This window comes from Aspergillus neoniger (assembly GCF_003184625.1).
Source record: "Aspergillus neoniger CBS 115656 unplaced genomic scaffold BO87scaffold_50, whole genome shotgun sequence".
Lineage (NCBI taxonomy): Eukaryota > Fungi > Ascomycota > Eurotiomycetes > Eurotiales > Aspergillaceae > Aspergillus > Aspergillus neoniger.
The window spans coordinates 52,857-74,680 of record NW_020291178.1 but is presented as its reverse complement, the minus strand read 5'-3'; the positions used below and the strand labels follow the sequence as shown (position 1 = coordinate 74,680).

At 50.3% G+C, this 21,824-nt stretch overlaps 11 protein-coding genes across 11 annotated transcripts; 6 read left to right on the top strand and 5 right to left on the bottom strand.

Annotated features, from left to right (window-relative positions):
• Positions 1–70: 70 nt before the first annotated feature.
• On the bottom strand, positions 71–1,385 carry BO87DRAFT_344958 (phosphotransferase enzyme family protein; the record flags this gene model as incomplete). Its single annotated transcript, XM_025620847.1, has 2 exons — positions 71–1,067; positions 1,115–1,385. 2 exons carry the CDS (start codon positions 1,383–1,385, stop codon positions 157–159), a joined length of 1,182 nt encoding a protein of 393 aa, XP_025474825.1. The 3' UTR covers positions 71–156.
• Positions 1,386–3,146: 1,761 nt separating this feature from the next.
• Positions 3,147–5,527, bottom strand: BO87DRAFT_193800 (uncharacterized protein). The gene has a single exon (XM_025618498.1). It carries the CDS (start codon positions 5,438–5,440, stop codon positions 3,260–3,262), a length of 2,181 nt encoding a protein of 726 aa, XP_025474824.1. The 5' UTR covers positions 5,441–5,527; the 3' UTR covers positions 3,147–3,259.
• Positions 5,528–5,799: 272 nt separating this feature from the next.
• Positions 5,800–6,417, bottom strand: BO87DRAFT_448759 (uncharacterized protein; the record flags this gene model as incomplete). Its single annotated transcript, XM_025628308.1, has 1 exon — positions 5,800–6,417. One exon carries the CDS (start codon positions 6,415–6,417, stop codon positions 6,262–6,264), a length of 156 nt encoding a protein of 51 aa, XP_025474823.1. The 3' UTR covers positions 5,800–6,261.
• A 728-nt stretch (positions 6,418–7,145) lies between these two features.
• On the top strand, positions 7,146–7,699 carry BO87DRAFT_380686 (uncharacterized protein). The gene has a single exon (XM_025624349.1). It carries the CDS (start codon positions 7,198–7,200, stop codon positions 7,591–7,593), a length of 396 nt encoding a protein of 131 aa, XP_025474822.1. The 5' UTR covers positions 7,146–7,197; the 3' UTR covers positions 7,594–7,699.
• Positions 7,700–8,284: 585 nt separating this feature from the next.
• On the top strand, positions 8,285–9,205 carry BO87DRAFT_369238 (uncharacterized protein; the record flags this gene model as incomplete). Its single annotated transcript, XM_025621962.1, has 1 exon — positions 8,285–9,205. Exon 1 carries the CDS (start codon positions 8,444–8,446, stop codon positions 9,203–9,205), a length of 762 nt encoding a protein of 253 aa, XP_025474821.1. The 5' UTR covers positions 8,285–8,443.
• Positions 9,206–9,237: 32 nt separating this feature from the next.
• BO87DRAFT_463115 (uncharacterized protein) lies at positions 9,238–10,477 on the bottom strand. Its single transcript, XM_025629215.1, has one exon. The coding sequence runs from the start codon at positions 10,450–10,452 to the stop codon at positions 9,298–9,300; it is 1,155 nt and encodes a 384-aa protein (XP_025474820.1). The 5' UTR covers positions 10,453–10,477; the 3' UTR covers positions 9,238–9,297.
• Positions 10,478–11,001: 524 nt separating this feature from the next.
• BO87DRAFT_410600 (Hsp70 family protein) lies at positions 11,002–13,379 on the top strand. The gene is made up of 9 exons (XM_025626347.1): positions 11,002–11,128; positions 11,194–11,702; positions 11,764–11,808; positions 11,869–11,941; positions 11,995–12,256; positions 12,307–12,409; positions 12,464–12,591; positions 12,654–12,867; positions 12,922–13,379. The coding sequence occupies exons 1-9, from the start codon at positions 11,023–11,025 to the stop codon at positions 13,285–13,287; spliced, it is 1,806 nt and encodes a 601-aa protein (XP_025474819.1). The 5' UTR covers positions 11,002–11,022; the 3' UTR covers positions 13,288–13,379.
• A 104-nt stretch (positions 13,380–13,483) lies between these two features.
• On the top strand, positions 13,484–15,315 carry BO87DRAFT_419730 (vitamin H transporter; the record flags this gene model as incomplete). The annotated part of the gene is made up of 5 exons (XM_025626960.1): positions 13,484–13,865; positions 13,917–14,423; positions 14,469–14,652; positions 14,709–14,957; positions 15,028–15,315. Exons 1-5 carry the CDS (start codon positions 13,651–13,653, stop codon positions 15,313–15,315), a joined length of 1,443 nt encoding a protein of 480 aa, XP_025474818.1. The 5' UTR covers positions 13,484–13,650.
• Positions 15,316–15,824: 509 nt separating this feature from the next.
• Positions 15,825–16,649, top strand: BO87DRAFT_320062 (HpcH/HpaI aldolase family protein; the record flags this gene model as incomplete). The annotated part of the gene is made up of 1 exon (XM_025619877.1): positions 15,825–16,649. The coding sequence occupies one exon, from the start codon at positions 15,825–15,827 to the stop codon at positions 16,647–16,649; it is 825 nt and encodes a 274-aa protein (XP_025474817.1).
• Positions 16,650–16,694: 45 nt separating this feature from the next.
• Positions 16,695–18,895, bottom strand: BO87DRAFT_410597 (fungal specific transcription factor domain-containing protein; the record flags this gene model as incomplete). The annotated part of the gene is made up of 5 exons (XM_025626346.1): positions 18,619–18,895; positions 18,411–18,563; positions 18,037–18,359; positions 17,272–17,983; positions 16,695–17,238 (listed from the first exon to the last, which is right to left on the bottom strand). The coding sequence occupies exons 1-5, from the start codon at positions 18,765–18,767 to the stop codon at positions 16,695–16,697; spliced, it is 1,881 nt and encodes a 626-aa protein (XP_025474816.1). The 5' UTR covers positions 18,768–18,895.
• A 762-nt stretch (positions 18,896–19,657) lies between these two features.
• BO87DRAFT_410596 (Zn(II)2Cys6 transcription factor) lies at positions 19,658–21,769 on the top strand (the record flags this gene model as incomplete). Its single annotated transcript, XM_025626345.1, has 7 exons — positions 19,658–19,761; positions 19,814–19,930; positions 19,994–20,518; positions 20,551–20,889; positions 20,937–20,997; positions 21,044–21,616; positions 21,680–21,769. 7 exons carry the CDS (start codon positions 19,658–19,660, stop codon positions 21,767–21,769), a joined length of 1,809 nt encoding a protein of 602 aa, XP_025474815.1.
• Between the last annotated feature and the right edge of the window lie 55 nt (positions 21,770–21,824).

Genomic DNA, 21,824 nt, shown 5'->3' with positions numbered 1-21,824 from the left:
TATACGGCATCCGGGCATATGACCACAGAATTATTCTGCAGGTGGCCAGGGCGTCTAAATATTTAAAGGACATCAGAAAACCCAGACCCTTAACATATTCAACATGTTGCATCTTCTACCCTTCGAAGACAAGTCTAGACACGGAAAACAGTCACGCTACTCATCCTCATTGTGGTCATCAAACGGCCAGTGTCGATCCGTCATTTCGCGCTCGTGGTCTGTATGCAGTGAAGCGAGGCCATCAACTTTCATCTGACGAGCACGGGCACAGGCAGCTTCATAATCTTCTGAAAGGGTCCATCCATCAATACTGATACCAATAGCATTACGGATATGTTTCAGTTGGAGGTCAATCTCTTCCTGCATGCTTTGCAAATGCATGATAGAATCTGACCTGGCCGTAGAGATGGATGTTGGGCACGGGTCATTTGAGTATTCGTGCCAGGATTTGGCCAACAAGACAAGGTCGGCTTGAAGCGGAATATTGTTGCCCTCCCAGGGGTCGCCCGCATGGCTGAAGATGCGCCGAGTGAGCATGTTCGTGGTCTGATCCATAGCGCGGAAGTGAGGCTCATTGAACCTCTGAGTGAATGCCAAATAGAAAAAGTGGGTATGGCGTCGTCGAAAGTCATAAAGAGCGTCGACCTTTTCCTCTTCGTCCAGATCGCTCAAATCAGGAGTAGGCGGCGGGCGGAAATGAATAGATTCAGGGTCATCGTAGTTCTGGAAGAACTTGGGGATCCCGGCGGCGAGGAAGAGAGGAAGGACAGCTGCATGTTGCCAGTCAATTAGCCCGACAATTTCCAGGTCATCTGAGACGAAGATGTTGTTAGGCTGAAGATCAGGGTGGCGAAGGACCGGACGTAAGAATTCATTTGATGGGAGCAGTCGAGGAGCAATCTTGAGGTAGGATTCCAGCGACTCAATATGCTCACTGGGGTCGGACAATCGGTAACACATGGACTCGCGATATGCACGCTCAAAAGGGAAGCGTGGGCGGCCATATGTGCGCAGCCAGGCTAATTCCTTTAACGCAGGATTTCGGAGAACATCGATCGGTTCCGCACCTAATATTTGGTCAGCACTGAGACAGGCTGGCCTAGGAAGAACTTACAAGGACCGCGATCGACACGGAGAGAGGCACGCTCTGCGAACCACCATTCAAGAGCTGCACTAGGGCCTATACAGACATCAAAATCTGGAATGGCGATGCGTGGTGAGTCTGACGGTAGATCGCTCGCGTAGTATATGGTTCCACTCGCAGGGAGCTGAATCGCATGAAGCTTTGCTTCAAACTGTACAAGCTGCAGGAGCACCTTAAGACGTTCACGATCCGACAACTCAAACCACCGGTCACCAAGCGGTCGTCCCGGTAGCTTCTCCATGATGATATACTCCGAGCCAACAGGGTTTGTAGCATCTGTGGAGTATGCATATACCCGGGGTACAGGAAGACCATGAGCCCGAAGGAGCGCCAAGGTCGCCACCTCACTTGCGACTGCGAATACTTTTGGTTGTGTTGAGGGATATGGCAATCGAGCAAGGACTTCAGTACCATCAAGCATGGTGATCTGAAGGACACGGTTGAAGCCCCCTTCCGCCAATTTTGAGAGGCATTTAATATCTGTGTCAGATCTCTGTAGGGACCGAGCTACAGTACTTTTCAATGCATCAACATTAAATTCAGTGTGACGCTCAGCGAGACGAGTGTGCTCGTTATATCTGTCCATATAAGTTACAAAAAGGGGAGTGTAGAGGGCGTCTTTGAGCAACTCACATCCATCGACCAGATGTGTATTTATAGAGTTGACGATCGTCATTCATCGTGGAAAGCTTCCGGGACGTGAAGGCGGAAGATGACATCGCACCTACACATAGGGGAAGTGATCGAGATGGGCGGCATGTCCACGGTGTCACTTTCGGGTTGATCATGCCGAAGATGGCTGTTGACGAAGGTTTAGTTGGAACGTTTGGGGTTGCGGATCAAGGGGATGAGAGCGCGCGCTTAGGTTATCAATAGATACTTGGCGGGTCGGTACTGCCCGATGGCCGCTAGTAACCCCCGTAGGGTCGGTCACGTTTTAATCTATAAATGTCCTTAGAGCATAAGTTACGCCCACGCAGTTGTGCATACACCATGTTACTATTGGTGTTACCCAACAGGTCGCTGAACCTTTCTCGGCCTGACATCTCTCCAACCTACCGCAGGTGAGCCGAACCACCATCTCTGCGAGTTATTCCTCCTCAGTCACTACTAATGGTCCGATGAGTCTCGAGATGCGAGCCATTGCCTCCAAGGAACACAAAACTTCCTCCACTACGGAGCCGATGTGAACCTCGCATGCAGTGATCTCTTCCGGCATCACGCGGAGGTCCCTATGAAGTTCTGATTCCATTTATAAATGCTACTTAACGCCGCAGCTACCGTCGGAGATGACACATTGGTGCGGATGTTGCTGGGCCACGGGGCTGAAATAGACGGACTGGAGCACCATGATGGGGCTTCCCAAACATGATCCCAGCCTGATATTACGGATGCTCTAGTATCGGGACAGTCAAGTACTGTTCGAGTTCAGTCTGATCATGGCACGAGTATTCAAGGTCGCCTGTATGGAGGCTGGTCGGTTAGTCATGTACGCGGTCAATACAGGCCACTTGACGCTGCTCCAACTTCTACTGGAGAATTGAGGCAGACACGAGCATTCCTTATAATCCCGTGTATACCCTACGTAGCGCAACCTGCTCGATCATCGCGCGGAACGACGGCGCCTGATCATGGTCATGAACGCTCGGCTGCTGTTAGAACGCGGAGCGGTATTTCCCCGGGATGCAATACCCTCGGCTGCCTGCCACAGAACACCTGACTTAATCCGCCTGCTCCTTCATTACGGAAACATCCCTACTGTCGAGTGGCTAAATCAGGGTATAAGGAGCCGGTGGCTTGACATGTTGCAGCTAATTCCCCAGGAGGGCATTGGCCTCGATTCTAGGGAAGTTAGATATTGCGCAATCATGTATTATGCAGCAAAGTAGTGCCGCGATCAAAGCCTCACGCAAGGAATGCCACAAACGATATGCAGGATCCCCCGCATCGAAAGTAGAGCAGATGTTCCTAGATAGCGTTGCTATTTCTCAGAAGCGCCATACATGGGATGGCGAGCGCTGATTTACGATGAATTCACGGCCTACGCAGGAAGGCAGGCCCTGAAGATCCAGATAATTCAGATGCCTCTACTCAGGTGTAGGCTAACATCTGACTTTATATTGGGCGCGCACGTTTGCTGATTTGGTCCTCGGCGCCATTCGATATTCTTTTCACGGACCGGGACTTGGGACGTATCAGTCGGTTGTTTAGGTGACAGCGGTGAAAGTCTATGATCAACGCTCGCTGTAGCTCCTCATTCCAGAGAATATTTTCAAGCCGAAGATCGTCATGTACGACGCCCAATGAGAGAATTTTCCTTTCCGACCGTGAGATGGCACGCTGAATGGTTGGATTGTTTTCCATAAGGCGGCGCACATTCTCGCCACCCCAACCCATCAGAAGCATGTGGCGGATTTCGCCAGCACCGTGAAGGAAATATACCATATCTAGATCAATGGGCCCCAGGAATACGGGCACCGCGGAGCCTTGCACACTTTGCAAGATCTGATATATCTCCGCTTCGCGCGAGACAACTGGCCATCGCCGTGATGTGGTGCCCTTTCCCACCACTGTATAACCATATTCGGCGGAGGTTATCTTGAACGGTGCGCCGTAGGACCCACGTTGTCCTATCGGGGTGCATAGTTCATCCAAATTCTTGTCCAGCTGCTGCTTGATCATCTGTACTAATTTAGCTGCCCGGATCGGATGATGGTCGATATCTTGTCCAGCCCGGTGAAGTTCTACATTGGGGCAACTTGTGTCTAACGCTGCGTCTCGTTGTAGGCTCAAGAGGCACTTTTGTGTACAAAAGTCATGATCATGTGGACGGCGCTGACCGGCACGATATTGAGAAGACTTCTGCGGCGTAGTCGGCGCCGATCGTTGCGTGGGCGGCGAAGACGCGATTTGGCTAAAGCCTCGCTTCCGTTGTGTTGCCGCTGTAGGATCGCCGTCAGAGCCCGGGGGATCTTCTCGTCGATAAGCATCACCTGTGGGCGCACAGCTAGTGAAGGCGCGGGTCGGTACGCGGCGACCCTGGGAGACAGGGGACTCAATAGGGGACGATGGCTGGTATTCAGAAGGGGTCACCTCCGAACTGGTGCCATCCAGGCTGATATAGTCTGACCCAGGAGGCTTCATTCGTAACTCGTTCGTTGGGATCTGAGCTCGCTCGTGGCTGAAGCCGGTCTCCCATTTTGGCAGCCTCGCCCGAGCAGCATTTCGCCATACCTGATCCCGACAATGTGAACGAAAACTCATTAGACAAAGACAAAGAACTCTCCCGATTGCCGTCCAAGGCACTTGCCCGCCTCCACCAGCACCTACATCCAGATTCGGCTCGCACAGACGATAGTACAGGATACCGCAATCGTCGGGTATCCTGAGCAGCACGATCCCAAGACCTGTCGTCAGATAGGAATACTCGAGTCCTTCCTGTATCATCACATGATACTCCTGCACAATTGCCGATCCTGCGAGACGGGCAGCGTTGAATGACAGCTTCTCAGGCCCACTAACAGGAATTGTTTCCGTTTCAACAATCTCCTCATAGAAGTTCATTGGCCGTAGCCCAGCCCTGAGATTTTCAATGGACAGTTTATGAGGCGGTTTATACTCGACAGTAGTCAATATTGCCTTTGTATTTCCGTGAACACGGTGGATGCAATACTGGTCAGGGCGGGAGTTTCCATTGTAAGGTGAGGAACCAGCATGATGCTCCTCTGGCATGATCTCATCTAGACCATTAGTATGACTATCGAACAGCAACCCGTCTCCTAGCCCAAACTCGTCTCGAGCGGCCGGTATCTTGCTTAGCGCAGCGATGATATCTTGGACCTGACTTTCTACGGCGGATCGCTCATGATACTCTAGGTCCTTTTCACTCGTGATAGGCCGATTGCTGAAACGCCGGTTGTCTTCCTCGAGTGCGTGTCGGGAACTGAATAACCGGGGAGGGTCTCGACCTAGGGGTAGGAGGTAATGGCAGACAGCATTGTAGATCTCCTGTTGCCTAGCATCGCAGTCTGTCCAGGGCTCTAGTCGCAGTGGGCAATATTTGCCAGTGGGCTGCGGGATCTCGCCAGTAGTTGACTCGGCGGGATGTCCGGCTCTCAAGGGGAGCGAACGAAGGCTGTGACAGTATTGAATGAACTCTCTGAAGGTAGTCCGACGGGTTTGCTCCTGCTCGTGCTTCCTCAGAGACTCTTCCCGCTCCCTTTCCTCTTCGGCCTGCTTTCTCGCCTCCTCGGCCTGTAAAAATAGCGCTTTGTAATCAACAAGATCCTCGGACATTATCACACGCCACAAAATCTGAAGACAAAAAGATATATAAATTTTCGGGAGAACGCGAGGGATTTAAACCCTCTCAATCCACATTAGTGGTGAGAGTTGGAGGCGAGAGTGGGAGACATGGACCCCTTCGGTAGTTTAAAAGCAGTACGGCCTGGCGGAAAAACTGATTGTCCGGATCGGCACCCCCCAGCTGTTCGCCTGCCCTACAGGGTATATTCTGGTCAGGTTGGTGCCTGATTTTACCAGCTGAATCTTGAAGCCCAACGAGGGCATGGCGTGCTCTGCACGTATCTATGCTCTTTCCTTTCTCCGCACAATCATGCTCTTGCCGGCGGGGTGGGGAAATCTACAAAGTATACCAACCATTGGCTTAGACCATAGTTTGATCCGGGTTAATCCACAATTCGGGAACCGCTTGTGGGGACTGAGCTATCTACTCGTTAACTCCGCCGCAACGTTGACCGAGGTCCTCCCTAGTTCATGACTTGTCCAAAGACATCTTAAAACTGGCGCGGTATCGTTAACGCTGAAACAAGGTGGATTAGAATCCAAGGATGGCCTATATGTATAATCAGTGATGAAAGACAGAAAGCTGTCTATACCGTGGTCATTGTGAGCTTGGGCGACATCACCATTCACTTTATTTCGCACAGGTAGGCTTGGCGCATACGTCTGCACCTCTTTCACTCAGACGAACAACGGTGACAGGAGGCTAGTTGTGATCGGGTAGATGACCTAGATGAGTATCATATGAAGCATTGGCGATATCGAATATAAGGAATACGCGAGTTTCCCCCTTCTGCTTAGCCAGCAGGTTCAGTTCAGGTGTGTGGGGGTATGAACCCTACAAAAAAATTAATGTTTCTAATACCTCGACAGCTATTGGGGATATCCCCTCTGAAGAAGACCAATATTGTTCCTAATATACTTCCGTTGGATACGATAACAAGGACTCGCTGCGGCTTCTGCTCCACCATACAGATAGCTACATGCATCAATTCCTTGACCGACATCATTAGCGTTCGGTAACTCAAATTACACAGCTTCAGTTTAGTCTGAATTCTTCAAGTCGACGAAGCTGTAATTTGATTGGTACATAGATGTAGATGCGACTCCCATGAAGGCAGTATGTCGGGATACATGTTTCGCATGATACTTAGACCGATGGTGTCAGCGTCAATGCCCTGCCCTGAAAGCCCATCAGAATAGCACTGAAGGTTATAAGAGTAAGCCAAGGTTATAATCCCATTACAAGAAATAGAAATCATGACAGACGGAAAGGGCAGTTGCTTTTCTTTCTTATATGACCGGTGGAGGCAAGAATCAAGTTCGTGGGAACACACAGCCTTAACAGAGTACGGAGTACCAAATGCGTCTATTTTCTCGTAGGATCCTAGCATGCTTTCCAGACGGTCTCTCCGAGATACCATGTTTTCTCCCCAGATGCTAAGCCTCCGCGTCAATGCTTGTTCATTCGTGGGCTAATAGCTTAGTTGCCATGTGACGATTATGGGGCGGTGGCGCAGGAGCTCACGGACCCCCAAGAGAGAGACGTTTCTTAACGTACTCAAACATATTGCAATGCTGTCGTATCATTCTACTCTCACATAAGATTCACTCTGAACTCAATCCTGATTAGGTCCAAACAAACCAGAGTACATAAAGCCGAGCCCCTTCTACTAACATGGTAACTTCATCACCCAATCTTATGCAAAACCAGTCATACTACCCACCGAAGGCATCTCAATACCTTCTACATGTTTTTGAGACTACTTGTCCTCTTCTCAGTGACAGTGTTAGCCACACTCGGCGACCTTACACATCAGGCTACGCCCGTCGTTAAGACTGTAACCACTTGGGAAACTGTCACCGGATCTCCAGTTACCACGGCTGTTACCAAAACCGTGACGCCAAATTCCAGTGGAAATGCTATTAGCCTTTCCTGGAATTATCTAACATCGACGCCATTATCGTTCTCTATCTCCTCGGCTTCATCGTCATCGACGGGGACAAGTACGTCCGAATCTACTGCTGCATCGACCGCCTCAGAGAGTTCTTCTGTGTCAACTGGGGGTGCACCTGACGTCACCGGAGGCCTTGCTATGAGCCTCGCTGGTGCTGCTGGAGCTCTCGGCTTTGCTCTTGCTCTGTAAGAGTCTTTAGATAGTAAAGGTGTTGAATGTGGTGGATGGAAGCTGGAAGATATAGCATGGCTTGCCGAATTTCATCGAATATTCTGTGCCTGGTTCTGTATACGAGCACCTGTCTACTTTTTTTGTATCTAACGAAATTATTCTTCGACCTATTATGCAGATCATATTGCGATGTAGCATACCAACCAGGTACACTTATCCGGGAAAAGAATCAATGGCATCAGCTTAATTATGAGTCATGCAATCAAATCCAACGCCGAGCAAAGACAGACTTTCGGGCGAGACCGCTCAACCGTCTCGGGGCGAGGCTGAGCTACGCCAAAGTAAGTAATAGCACTGGCCTAAAACCGCAATAGCAATTATAACGCGATTATTTAGCGGATCCTTCGTCCCCGCACGGGACCCCACCGATGCACATAATCAACAAATCGGATAGAGGAACATGTGTACCTATGCTAAGAAACCTTGTCGGGTGCTTATCTGTCCGGGCCTCTTGGCCAGTGGTTCATATTGCGGCGCAGTCAGGATGCATCAGGGCCCCGCTTCCTATTGGTCAACTGCACGTAACTATTCCTGCGCTAACAAAGACGATACTCAGTGTCGTGCTGTATAGGGTATTCCGCATTTCAGCAAAAATACACATGCAGCTAAAAACCCTACATGCATACATCCGTACCCTCCGCACCAATGTATTTACCTGTCCACACACCCAAAACCATCCCTAACAACGGCCCCTATACACGGAAACTACCCCCGAACACCACCACCTCCTCCTACTCCTTCTGATTCCCCCAAGCACTTTCCATCCAACAAACCCACCCTCTCCATATCCACATCCACATCCACAATCATGCCCATGTCCACCGCTTCCACCTCCACCTCGACATCACCCAACACCTCACTATCAGACCAAGCCTCCCTCACAACCAACGCCCAACACCCACACCTACAACTACCACCATCACCACCCCTCCTCTTCCCCTCCGCGCACCACGAATCCACCGAGCTCCTCCAAACACTCACGCACATCCGCACGCAGCTCCACCGCGCCTCGCACCTCTACGCCCAAAAGGCAGCGTTTGTTGACGATTCAGAAAGACAATGGATTGAGTCTACGATTGCAGATACGGCAGACGCGGTGCATGCGTTAGCGGTGTTGGTTGAGCCAGTGAGGGTGGAGTGGGAGGTGAGGAATCAGCCCACTAGTCATCATAATGTCAAGGGGAGGAGTAAGCGGATGTCAATGGGTTTGGGGACGCAGTTGAGGTGGGTGTGTAGGGATGGACAGAGGGCGAAGGTGCAGAGGAGCAGGTTGATGGTTTGTTATTCGAGCTTGATGGTGGTTTTGGAGAGGTTGATGGGGGTGGGTTGCGATGATGGAGGGAAAGGGGTAGTAGGGAGAGGAGGCGGGGAGGTATTGGGTATAGAGGAGGTGGAGGTACAGGAGTTGCCTGGGGAGGGTGAGGCGGTTGGTATTGGCGCTGGCGCTTGTACTGGTGGTGAGGCGAGTTCGGGAGTGAACGCTATGAAAGGAGGAGGGTTGGGGTTAGATGTTAAGAATGAGATGCGGGATTTATTACGCTGGAGGCAGGCAAAGGGGAATAATATTTAGACGGTCGTTACTTGCGATATTGGAGTACGAAGGGGGCATTCATGGTCATCAAGCTATTACGACTCATTATATCTCGAACGTATTTGAGAAAATCATATCTGAGCAATTGTTTCCTCCACCATCTGCTGAGGCACGGGTAGTATATCACCCCGTTCATCACTGATCTTTATGACCGCTGGTAGAACAACAATAGAGCCAGGAGACGGCGCACTCCAGCTAAAGTTGAACGAGCACGGCTGGGTAAACAGCCATACACTCAGCTGAGCTGCCTCCCTAACGACACTGGCCAGGTGACGCCGGCGCTCTGCATCGGAGAGTTCAGGATCTTGGTATATCGCAAAGGCTTCTGAAAAATTCTCTGCGAGAGCAGCGATGTTCCTTTGTGCAGCTGCCGAAGACAGGTCCACGTACTCCGGATGGAGACGAGCTGTCAGCATGCGCCACGCGAACATGTCACGAGTCGACGTCGAGGCTGAGAGAGGTTCAACCCCATGAGACTCCATGAACGGAGGATACAGAGACCCTCTAGGTTGAATTGCTTGTAAGATGGTTCGAGCCAAGACATGATTGAGGACAGGTCGACGGGCGCGACGGCTAGCTAAAGCGGTGATCAAGGATCCGGTAATCGAGGTAGAAGCATAGCTTTCTATGCGAATAGCTTCCTCCGGGCTTGGTGATACGGTTTCATGTCTTGCAGGCACGTAGTAGTTGTCGATATGCAGACCGATGTGGTCGAAGAGAGTCTGTATGCGCGTGCTGACAGTTTGGTCGTCGGCCGGCTGGGAAATAAAAGGGATCAAATCGAGGAGCGAATTTCGGCCGCCTGTCGGAGAAAGGGGAGAGTGACTCGATAGGGCTTGAACTCTGGCTCGCGGTTTCACCAACTCCACGCCATCCCGATCGGAGTCACCAGAGCTGCTAGAATGAGATGTGCCTTTCTTTCTTCGAAAGAAGAGTGCAGCCCCAATTATGGCAAGAAGAGCAGTCCCGGCAATCGATCCAACGATTGCACCTGCCAGAGCGCCTTGGCTGACTCCGTTACTGTGCGATGGCAGGCTGGATGCAGTGGTGGTAGGGGTGCTGGATGAGGAGGAATGTATCACTCTTGCGGACGTAGTTTGAGAGGATACCGCTGATGAAGAGCTCGGGGTAGTCAGAGTCGGGGAAGTTGCGCTTGTCGTAGTGCCATACAAGGGCACCGAAGTTGAGCCATACTGCTCTTGGCGAGCTTGAATCAAGGCTTCCATGGTGGGAGAGGGCGGATGACAAAATGACAAAATGGGAGTAAAAAATCAAAGACCTGAACAGTACTCCAAAGCCCGTTTTATTAATGCACCACTCCGCCCCAGCCGACCTAATTCAGACTGGGTATTGCAGACAGGGGTATACAGACTACGGGTTGTTAGCGGCTATCGGGCAAAAACGATTTGGAGGTACCAATGCCGCAGAACATCGCCATCTAAGCTCGGAAAAAAAATTCCTCATGTGTCTAACCTAGATTGTTGAGAGATTTTTTTGAATCACACTAAATGGCTACTATTCTTACTGTCTAATTATTACGAATCTCATAATGTAATACGTTTAATGAGGGAAAAAGACGGCGATAAGAACTGACGCTAAATTTTGCGCTATGCACCCCGGTACCAGACTTTCCAGGATCAAGAGGACGCGCTTCTCGCAGCCTTGTCTAAGTGGAGTGGGGGACAATTTAGTTGCATTCACTAGAGTCGGACAGGGGTTCCAGTTGAGGGGCTTTGAGAGCCAGCTTCTGTCTCGCACGCGCCTCTGTCGACACTTCCACTTCCCAGCATTACAACATGAGCGACAAAGAAGCCCTTGGTCCACCAACAAAAAGCGCACTACACAATGAGGAATGGCATCCCAACATCGTAGTTGGTATCGACTTTGGCATGACACACACAGGTATGTAGATAAGCTGTACGCTATTCGCTGTGGGCTTCTTGACATGAAAGCTTACTGCCGATCAGGCGTCGCATACTCATATGGACCAGAATGGCCACCTCCCAAAACCATCCAGCGATGGCCGGGGAAGCTACCTGGCGAGCTGGCCAATAAGGTTCCTACCTGCATTACTTATAGCTCTGACTCCAAGTCAGTCAGCCACTGGGGGTTCCAATGTGACATCGATAATTCCGAAGCAGAGACCAAAGAGTTCTTCAAGCTTCATCTCGCGCCTCAGTACGCGCGAGATGGGGGCCCAAGCCTGACAGAGGCCCAGAAATGGTTCCAGGACTATATTCAGTGCATCTATCGGCATGTGGTGTCCTACTTTGAGACCACTATCCCACAGTTTGTCATGCAACGTGTCGAGTTTATTTTCAGTGTTCCGACTACGTGGAAGGATGTGCGCATGGTAGAAGAAATTCGGAGACTGTTAATGCAGGTGATTGACGCACGAAATCCCAATCACCGTGCTTGCATCGGCCTTACGGAAGCAGAGGCCGCAGCTGTTTATGCAGGGAACGAGCATTACGGAGTAGGTCACCATTTCCATACCAAGAACCAAGTGTAGGGCACTTAACTAACACTCAGTACAGAGAGATGATACAATCTTGGTTTGCGACTCGGGTGGAGGAACGACAGTAACTTGCCCCTTGACCGCACCCTCACCCGTAGAATGTTGTAACCGACATTGATCGTAGGATGTAAATGTCCTCAAGCTTCTATCAGCGCAGGGCGAGCCTACTCAACTGGCACAGCTTGGGCATGTCGAAGGTAGCTAGCTATCTAGGTTGTTCTCATATCGTCCTTAGTTAACAACTTGCCAGGCCACCCTATCGGTTCGGTATTCATTGACAGAGAAATACATCGTCTTATGTGCAAGCGACTTGAAGTTATCCAGCAGCACTTGAAATCATCACCAAATACGACGGCGTGGAGAATGACATTCGGACGATTTCAGCGATACAAATGTGCTTTCGGAACCGAAGCCACGGTCACGCCTTGGCTCAAGCTGGATGTCCCGGGAATAGACCCCAACCTTGACTTCCCGGAGGTGGGGATATTCAATGGACAGATGCAGATTGCATGGTGAGATCCTACGTCAAGTTCTCATTATAGTGGACACTGACACCGGATAGGGAAGACATTCAGAAAAGCTTCGACTCGAAGGTAGAAGGCATATTCCAGCTTATAGACGCACATATCCAGCAACTGCAAGCCCAAGGCTCTAACGACGACATTGTACGCTTGGCAATGTAGTACACATTTGACGCATCCCAGCTAACTCGTTTACAGAAATACCTGGTGCTATCCGGCGGGCTGGGTAGCTCCCCGTATGTGAGACAACGCCTCCAGGAGAGATACAATAGCTGTAGCAAGGCTACTCAAACTGGAGGGATGCAAGTGCTCATGGCTGATGAACCGTACGTTGACTCCTTATCTTCGCTAATACCTCGTGATAATACTTACGAACTACAATTTCCAGGCAACTAGTTGTTGTCCACGGCTTAGTAATGGACCGCATTCAACAGCTGAAGCGCGGCATCCTAACATTTGGCTTCCGATGCGCACCAGTGAGCTACGGCATTATATGTCACAAAGTTTACAACCGCGACATTCACGTTGGAGAGCGAGTCCAGATGGACGTTCGCGATAAACGTCTGTATGCCCTTGATCAGATTGACTGGCTCGTTGTCAAGGTTCGGATGCCCTCGCCTCTCACTTTGCGAAGCTTACACCATAACCGCAATTAGGGGCGTCCAATTCCACCTACCGGGGTAACAAAAGAGTTCCATCTGAGAACCGACGTCGGTTTGGAAGCCGGAATCCATAACGTTGAGATTGTCATGTCGACCGAGTTACCGGCGAGGCTCCCACGCAGCCTATGCCATGAAGGGTGGCAAACAGTGTGCAACCTCGACATCGCAACCGACAACGTGGATAAAAAGTTGAAGAATCGCCATTGGTACAGCTCTAAGCCTGCATTCTGGCGAACATCCTTTGAGGTGAGGGTGGTTGTTGGACCCGCAGACCTCACGTTCCAGTTGTGGTCTAGGGGAGAAAGAATCCGGAGCAAGCATGAGCCAATTTCGGTGCATTGGATGCCGGCGGAGAAATAGCAGATTGTTAGCCTGGCGTCATAGGCGATGGGTCAGGTTGTTGGAGTATAGTGTTTGACCCCTCAAAGTTCCTGATATAAACTTAATCCATCAATTACTTTCCACCGCTTAGACCCTCCGCTTCAGAAGCGATGAGAGCCTATCATGCACACCATGCCGCAATCAATGCTGCGTACGGATACTGTCCGATAATACCTGCCAAGTCGGAGATGTCCGTTGCGTGCGGAGTCCCCATGGGGGATCAAGTACCCCAGAATGTAAATCCGGGGAAGATAGGTGGGCCATGTAGCCCCATAAAAGCGCAGATAGCATGGACAGTAACAGACAGCATTCGTCCATTCCACTACACCCCTCCGATGAGCCATGGCACCGAAACACGACGAATATCCTCTGGACGACAGAGACTCCAAGATTATCGTGGAGAACCTTGAGGATGTCTCTCATCCAGAACACTCGCTGGCTCAGTTTCCTCTTCTGCGGGAGAAGTCTCCCACTGAACTCGAACATCTGGACAAAGCTGTTCTAAAGAAGCTGGACCACTACTTTCTGCCATGTGTGACAATGATGCTCCTTATGAGGTGAGCTTGCTATAACTGCTACTGCCAATCTAAGCACTAACATCCCCGTAGCTACCTCGACAGAATCAACGTATCCAACGCCCGCCTAGCCGGCATGCAAGACGACCTCCACATGTCCGACACAGAATGGTCCGCCGGAATCTCCCTCTTCTACGTGGGCTACATCATCTCCCAAATCCCAGCAAGCGTCTCCATCGCCAAAGGCAAACCAAGCATAATCTTTCCCTGCATCATGCTCTCCTGGTCCGCCGTAACAATCTGCATGCCAGCCCTCACATCCGCCTGGGGCTTCTGTCTCTGCCGGTTCCTCGTCGGGGTCACAGAAGGCCCCTTCATCCCCGCCGTCTCCCTCATGACTTCATCCTGGTACACAAAGAAAGAATCCCCACTACGGATGGGTATCTGGCATGCGGGGAACATCATCTCCAATGTATTTTCTGGACTTCTTGCTGCAGCCATTCTCACGAATATGGACGGCATCGCGCACCTCCGCGCATGGCAGTGGTTTATCCTATTAGAAGGGATCGTCAGTATTCTTGTCGCCTTGATCGCCTTCTGGTTCCTCCCGAATTTCCCCGACAATACTAGTCGACGGTGATTCAGTGAAGAGGAGGCTGAAATGGCAAAGTATACACAATTCGTATCTACGGGAGGGATTCACGAAGATGATGATGGTGGTCGCTGGACGGGCGTCTGGCTTGCCGTTAAGGATCCATTTACGTGGCTGTTCTCGGCAATGCATTTTGCGCTTATCATTGCTCAGTCGTTCAAGGATTTCTTTCCTTCGGTGTGTACCCCTTTCTACTGCTATGTTCTACAAAACGCTAATAATAGTGACTACAGATCGTCGCAACCCTCAACTTCTCCGAAGTCGAAACCTACCTCGTCCAAGCCCCGCCATGGGTAATAGCCTACATCGCCACTCTAATCCTCTCATGGTCCTGTGGCCGATTTCTCAAGCACTGTTGGCACATCGTGATACCCATGCTCATCACCCTTGCCGGAACAGTGATCATGATCTCAACCTTGAACATCGGAGCACGATACTTTAGCTTCGTCTTACTCTGCACTGGACCATTCGTCGGCCTAAACGTAAGCTAACCCACCATCTTCTACCCACTCAAAGTAAACCTCCCACCACCCATACTAAGCAATAACTCAGATCCAAATATCCTGGGAAACCAGCGTTGTCCCGCGCCCGCGCACAAAACGAGCCGCGCTCGTCGCCATCGCGAACTGCGTGTCGTCAGTCTCTCACTGGTTCACGCCATATTTCTTCCTCACGTCGCAGGAGCCGAGGTATGAGACTGGAGGGGGGATTATTATTGCGGGGTGTGGACTTACGGTATTGCTTTGCTTGGGGACGAGGTGGTGGTGTGTCAGGAGGAATAGGGAGCTGGAGAGGGAGGAGGTGGAGGGGAATGGGTCTGGGTGGAGGTTTGTTACTTAGGTAGGGCGGAGGTATGCTAGTGGCATGTTGGTGAGAGGGATGGGATGGGCAGTTGTAGGGCTGTCTGGGTGGGTGGTTGGTAGTGTGGGATATAGCAGTGATGAGGGAGTGTGTGACTTTTATGATTTGGTATATTGACTTATGACTCACTCTGTTTCTTTACATTAACTGTTCAGTATATTGCTATTATGACTCATTTTGATCCTTTCTTAGCACTAGAGTAAGTACCTATAGCTATGAGGCTATTCATACGTGTGGGAATGGACATTTTCCGCTCCGTAGGAGAAGTTCCGGATGAAGCTATAGACTCATCGTCCAGCAGCCGGATATTCTCCGGATTGCTACATTAGACAACGAAAGATGCCCTCGATCTTAGCGACGAACATCAATATATAAGTAACAGTATAAGCTCAGTTCAGCAAGATCATTCTCATCAATCAAAGAACAATTTTCCCAGTCACATCTTAAGTCAATCACCATCTACATCCAAATCCCAAACTACCACCAAAATGACCCAATCCGACCCCCAAACCACCAGCATCTCGAACCCCTTCAGGACGCGCATCCTCTCCGGCCAAATAACCCCACTCCTAACAGCCAAATACCTAACAACCAATGAACTCCCTCTTCTCTGCAAAACGACCTCTATCCACGCCATCTTCATCGACATGGAGCACTCCGCGCATGACATGCGCACCGTATCCCAACTAATCCTCGCCTGCCACTGCGCAGGCATCTCGCCCGTCGTGCGCTCACCCTCCAAATCGCACTTCCATATCAGTCGCATCCTCGACGCAGGCGCCTCCGCCGTGGTAATTCCCCACGTGGAGTCCGTCGAAGAGGTAAAGGAATTAGTCCAGCATGGAAAGTACGCTCCCCTGGGAAAGCGCGGCTGCACAAATAACCAGCCGGCGTTTGGGTTCCGGCATGTGTCTACAAAGGTGCAGAATGCGGTGTTGAATGAGCAGACGATGCTGATTCCGATGATTGAGACGCCTGGAGCGGTGGATATTGTGGAGGAGATTGTGGCTGTTGAGGGGGTGGATGGGATATTGGTGGGTTCGAATGATCTTTGTTCGGATATGGGGATTCCGGGGGGTTATGATACTGCTGAGTATCAGGATGCGGTGAAGAGGGTTATTAAGGCGTGTGTGGATGCTGGAAAGCCTGTGGGTATTGGCAGGATTCCGGGGAGACTGGATCTTTTGGAAATGTGGTTTAAGTTGGACGCGACGTGGTCGTTGGGTGGGCAGGATGGGGCGATGGTGCAGGCGGGGATGAGGCAGTTGAGTCAGAAGTATGAGGATATCAATGTGAGGTTGGAGAGGGTGTAGATAGATGGCTTGTTTGTATTTTTGATTGTGGTTATTTATTGTTTTTTATATGTCGAGGAAGTGACCCGCAGCTGACGACCCGTACACGTACTCCCCTAACATCCCGGCCTTCATACTCCAGAAGACGTTGTCCCCAAATATGTCCCATGATAATTGTTGGTTCTCAATGGCTGCTTCTTGCAACTGTATCAAATGGGCCTCATTCGTACTCGCATCGGGCGTCAGAATGGGCCATGACGGGTTGTGCTGGATGGCGGGAGCAAGAGGTTCATTTTCAGTATTCACACTACCATCAAGTAGGAATTGTATGCTTCCACTTTGGTGAGCGGTATCAAATGGGATATGTTGCTCGCCATCCACTGCGTCTGGTCGTTGGTTCTTTGTTTTGCGCAAGGTGTCGGCCCGCAATGCTTCATATAGAGCAACATAGTGAACCGCATCAGGAAGCTCCTGGACCATCAGCTTCAATGTTTTCTCGCCCTTCTTGACTGCTTCAGAAGCACTCTTTATGGTCTGATAATCAAGGTCCTCTACAACTGAAACACAAAACATGACAGATAATCCCGCAGTGAACAGAGTCTGGAAGTAACTGCGTGTGTATGTCACAAGCCCCTAGTCAAACATTGCACAGAAAGTAGTAATAGTCCCCACGGAAAATTCAAGGCAGATGCTGAGGAGGTCTTGGGGAGGCACATTGTTTCGTTTAGGCACGAGATCAATTGCTTTGCGGATAATAAGTAATCGCTCTCGCATCAGGAGCAGATCGTACCACTCCTGCCTCTCATACAAGCATTTTGGGTTGGAGAAGACAGGCGCAGAGTTCCTCCAACTCTCTAGCTCATTCAGTAGCTCGTCAAGATCTAAATATATGGTTCCGCTGGCTGTGGCCAATTCAATTTGTGACATCTCCTGCTCACCTCTCCCCTTGGCCTTTTGCTGAAATCTTGTATGGATCTTTGAGGTAATCTTGCGTAGTCGCAAGCAGAGGAGAAACACCGAAGTCTCAGTTGTATGCATAGAATCCAGATGTGCTGTGCTCATGCGATAGAAGGAATCTAGATCCGCAAATACACCAGACTGCCCGGCCAACTCGAGCTCCTCGTCATCTGCATCGGCCGGAAACCCGACCAGGATGTCTTTGTCGGCTATCGCGGGTGGGCGGTCCAACATCACAGAGGTGTATCGATCCAGCGTATAACATTGCCAGAATACCCGTCTCCGCATTTGCTCCTCTAGCATATGGTCATCTGGGCTTTTTCGAGGTCGACACTTATGTAGACCCTGCTCAATACACATTCTGGTACTAAGTTGGATCAGTTCCCATATAGAAGTACCTACAGATGCAGTCAGTAGTGGATACGACATTGTTATTGCGAGGACACCGCACCAATGTGATAATATATGCCAAATCTGCTTACGAGCAACAGATCCTGAATGGACTCCAAGCCTCTCTGGAGAAAGCCTTCTTCGAGGTGTTTTAACGCGGAAAGAAAATAGCCGTAAGGGTGGTACTGGTGCTTGCCGGCTCGGTAGAGTGGGATGGCGCCGATGGCAAGTATCATGAATGTCCGAAATAGTTGGTGCTCCGTTGTTTGACCGCCACTGGCACGTGGATTTTGGTCTTCCAGACTTTCGGGGAAGAGTGCTTGGTATAGATCTTGCACATATCGACGCAGCAAGAAGGGGTTCTGGACATGAGATGCTCCCAAGCTGCGATTTGTCAGCGTGGATATAATGTCTGCAATTAAGGGGGACACATACTAACTGTTGAATACAACCAAGGCCTCTTCAGCTGATGGCAGTGGATTCTGCTGGACACAGGTCTCTAGAATGGTGGCCCTCTTGGATAGATTTTGAAGAAGCTTCTGGTTCTGCTCCCTCCAGCGGGGATCGTTGAATAGAAGACTCATAAAGCTGTTGGTCACTGTCAGCCTAGGGACCACGATTCCGAAGGAATATCCACCAATACCTAATCCCAGCACCCTCGGTATAGTTCGGGGAAAGGCTCATATTATTAGTACATCCATCCGCGGTTTCAAGGTGACCTAAGCTGCCATGGGGAGCGGGCCCCGGACTATTGTCGTCTGCCGATGAATGTTCCTCTGTATCATTCATCATGGGTTCTATGTCAATGACCCCTGTTTGAAGGCTTAGAACCTTCTGTTCTAGCTCATCTATATATCTTCGACCAATTAATTATTATTTTTGAATTAAAAAGAGGACACTTACTCCCGCGAGACCGGCTCACTACCATTCAGGCTAACCGTCAAACAAACTTGTCCACTCCTCATACATGGCGAGCATTTTGGACGAGCGTTGTCACACTATTGACCTCCAATGGTCAAATAAATAGCCTGAATCGGCATGGTTTGTGTCTCAACCATTGGGATGTGTCTCAACCATTACCTTGGCTTTCTTCGTGTAGCATGACTGGCAGGCTGGCAACCGTGGTAGTTGCCTGTTCTCCTGTCCATTGGCCATAATGCCGGTAATTGCTGAAGCACACAACCTTCATCACCAAGAGCAGGCCAGTGGATTTGCAGTCTTGCTATGTCTTGCTACTTCATGCCCTCTCCCAAGAGCTTCATGAACGAAATTGTGGGGAAATAATATGGACAAGTGAATAGCCTCGGCTACCTGTGGTAGGGCCAATGTCTTAGCCCTGCCTTGCCTCGCACCTTCCCCGTAACTCAGCGAACACAGGTCTACAGGCGGTGTGCGAATCACTGCTTCGCAAGATCATGCTACATGTACATTATCAACTTGCATTGAAGCTAATCCTGCAAGTACCAAGGTCACGTCTTTCCCTTTGCCATTAGGGATACATCTTCCGCATCGGACAATGTCCGCAGAACCCATCCACCCGCAGTGGGGATTCGAAAATTCTCCGCCGCACAGCTTCCCCGCAGCCAAGACAAGCACACCCCACGAGGGCTACGCACGTTTCTCGCACTTGTAGCGTGATGGCATCTCACGTACTCCGAGGTTCCATGTCTGGGCATTGAACCATGGAAGAAAGCCGTCGGACAAGTCCTACGCCTCAGAGTCCCACAGCACAACGGAGACTCCAAGCCTGTGAGAGATGCTGGAAACGGAAGCAAAAGGGGATTCTGTCCACTACGAAGATAATCTTCCTCACTAACGTGGTGCAATCAGTGCGACAGGTTGCTGCCGGGATGTACAGCCTGCATTGAAGCAAAAGCCAAATGTTGTCCACGAAGCGTCCAGTTAGGGGGCACCGCAGAGGATGCAAGTGGACTTTCCAATGCTGCGCTTCCTGAGTAAGGATACACTGACTTCGCTATCGTCAGGTCTGTTTCAGAGCTGATGTTGACATGAATCAGCTACATTGAGACGCTTAAAAGAAAGGCGGAAGATCTGGACGATCAGTCTCGGCGCCGACGACCTCGTTTATCAACCAACGCGAGCGATGGGAGACCATCGCTGCCATCCAATATCCCGACAGATGCTGCACATGATAGTCCACAAACTTCCCACGACACTCCGTTGACGGAGCAAACCAGTCTCACTGAAAGATCGGTGCAGGCGGCCATGGGAGAGATTAAATTTCTGTCCCGCAATGCTATGGCAGAGCCCCGTGGTGAGGCAAGTGGGTTTCCCCAGGAACTAGCGATAGGAAACATGATAAAAGCCTCCCTTGCTATTTCAGGGAAAGACCCAACACAGTCTTCATGCTCTTTGTCTCAAAAGTCAAAGTACAGGAACATGTTGGGACAGACCCCTACACTTACCAGAGAAGTTGTGGCTGATTGTATGGGCCGTTTCTTTGTGCATACAAAAGCCCTCTGCCCATATATTAACGAGGGTGAGATGCTAGAATATCGTGACCTTTCTTCGATGGTAGCCATGTGTCTCATGCAATTTCATATACCGCCTTCAGGGATTTCAACGTGTATATGGCAACAGCTATTGGGATGCTGCTTTCTCCCGAATCTGGCATCGAACTGTTCGCCAGCAGTTTACACAACACGGCCATGCAGAGCTTCCCTACTATCCTAGGCAGTAAAGATGACTTTAACATGTTGCATTCTATGCAATTGTTGGTCATTTACTCGATGTTCTCCTCGATGGGGGGATCCACGTGGCATCTTATTGGCCTGGCCATGAAGAAGGCCATATCGTATAGGTTCCATAAAGAGCCGCTTTCCGACATTGGAATACCGGAGCAGAAGCTCAATCGGAGAAGAGACATAATTTGGAACTTGTACATACTTGATAGGTGTGTGTTCCTTTAGACATTGACAGGAATTGCCTAATGTCCTGCAGAACTATTAGCTGCGCAATGGACCGGCCATTCGGCATTAAAGATGAAGATGTTACGCTTCAGGTTCGTCTCAGAAAATAGTTCGATGCGTGTGCTAACATCATCAAAGCTTCCATCTCATGGAGACATCAGTCTACCAGACGCGCTCGACTTTCCGGCGTACGTTGTGATGCACGCTCGACTACTATCTAATATGCGAGGCTCTTCACATCAGCAATCAATTTTCCACTACGGAAGTTTTTCCTACTGGAGAGACATACCTAGAGGAACGATAGGTTCTAATATACCACCGACTTCCTCCAGAACAATACGACAGCTCACCTGTAGGTCCATGGTCTGCCTGGCGCAAATCAGTGGATTTGAGCGAAACGCAACCAGGGTTTTTGGGACCACACATACTATCCGGCAAGATATAATAAACACATGTAGTGAATATATCAGTAACGAGTATTTGGCGGTGGAGGATGACTGCTTCACGGGATCATTCGTTGATACTTTCGATATCTTTTCTGCGGGAGTGGTTCTTACCTTCCTGGGAAGGATGTCGCCATCTTCCGATGTCCCGAATGCAGCCAGTGTTCTCAACAAATGTACTTCTCTCTTGACCCTTCTCGGAGAGAGATTCTCGGCACTTAAAGCACTTTGCAGACTGCTCTGGTGCTTGCAGGAGTCAGCAGACATGGTAAGTAATGGTTTATGACCAATAAGTACTTACATCCGACGCCCTGCAGAGCTGACATGAAAGGCGCAGGTGATTGAGTTACCGGAAATAGTCCCTCACGCCCTTCGAGTGATGATCGAAGGTACGTTTCGGAGTAGTCGCCCAGTTCGTTGACTTGCGGGCCGGACAGAGTGCCTTCGGAAAATGCCCGCCGGACGGAATCCGTACC

What these genes read in the sequence shown, in the direction of transcription:
- BO87DRAFT_193800 (XM_025618498.1), bottom strand. Translation starts at nt 5,440, where the DNA reads ATGTCCGAGGATCTTGTTGATTACAAAGCGCTATTTTTACAGGCCGAG.
- BO87DRAFT_380686 (XM_025624349.1), top strand. Translation starts at nt 7,198, where the DNA reads ATGTTTTTGAGACTACTTGTCCTCTTCTCAGTGACAGTGTTAGCCACA.
- BO87DRAFT_463115 (XM_025629215.1), bottom strand. Translation starts at nt 10,452, where the DNA reads ATGGAAGCCTTGATTCAAGCTCGCCAAGAGCAGTATGGCTCAACTTCG.
- BO87DRAFT_410600 (XM_025626347.1), top strand. Translation starts at nt 11,023, where the DNA reads ATGAGCGACAAAGAAGCCCTTGGTCCACCAACAAAAAGCGCACTACAC. An exon ending in ACTCGGGTGGAGGAACGACA is followed by an intron (nt 11,809 to 11,868) that starts GTAACTTGCCCC and finishes CATTGATCGTAG; the next exon opens with GATGTAAATGTCCTCAAGCT. An exon ending in AAGGCTCTAACGACGACATT is followed by an intron (nt 12,410 to 12,463) that starts GTACGCTTGGCA and finishes ACTCGTTTACAG; the next exon opens with AAATACCTGGTGCTATCCGG.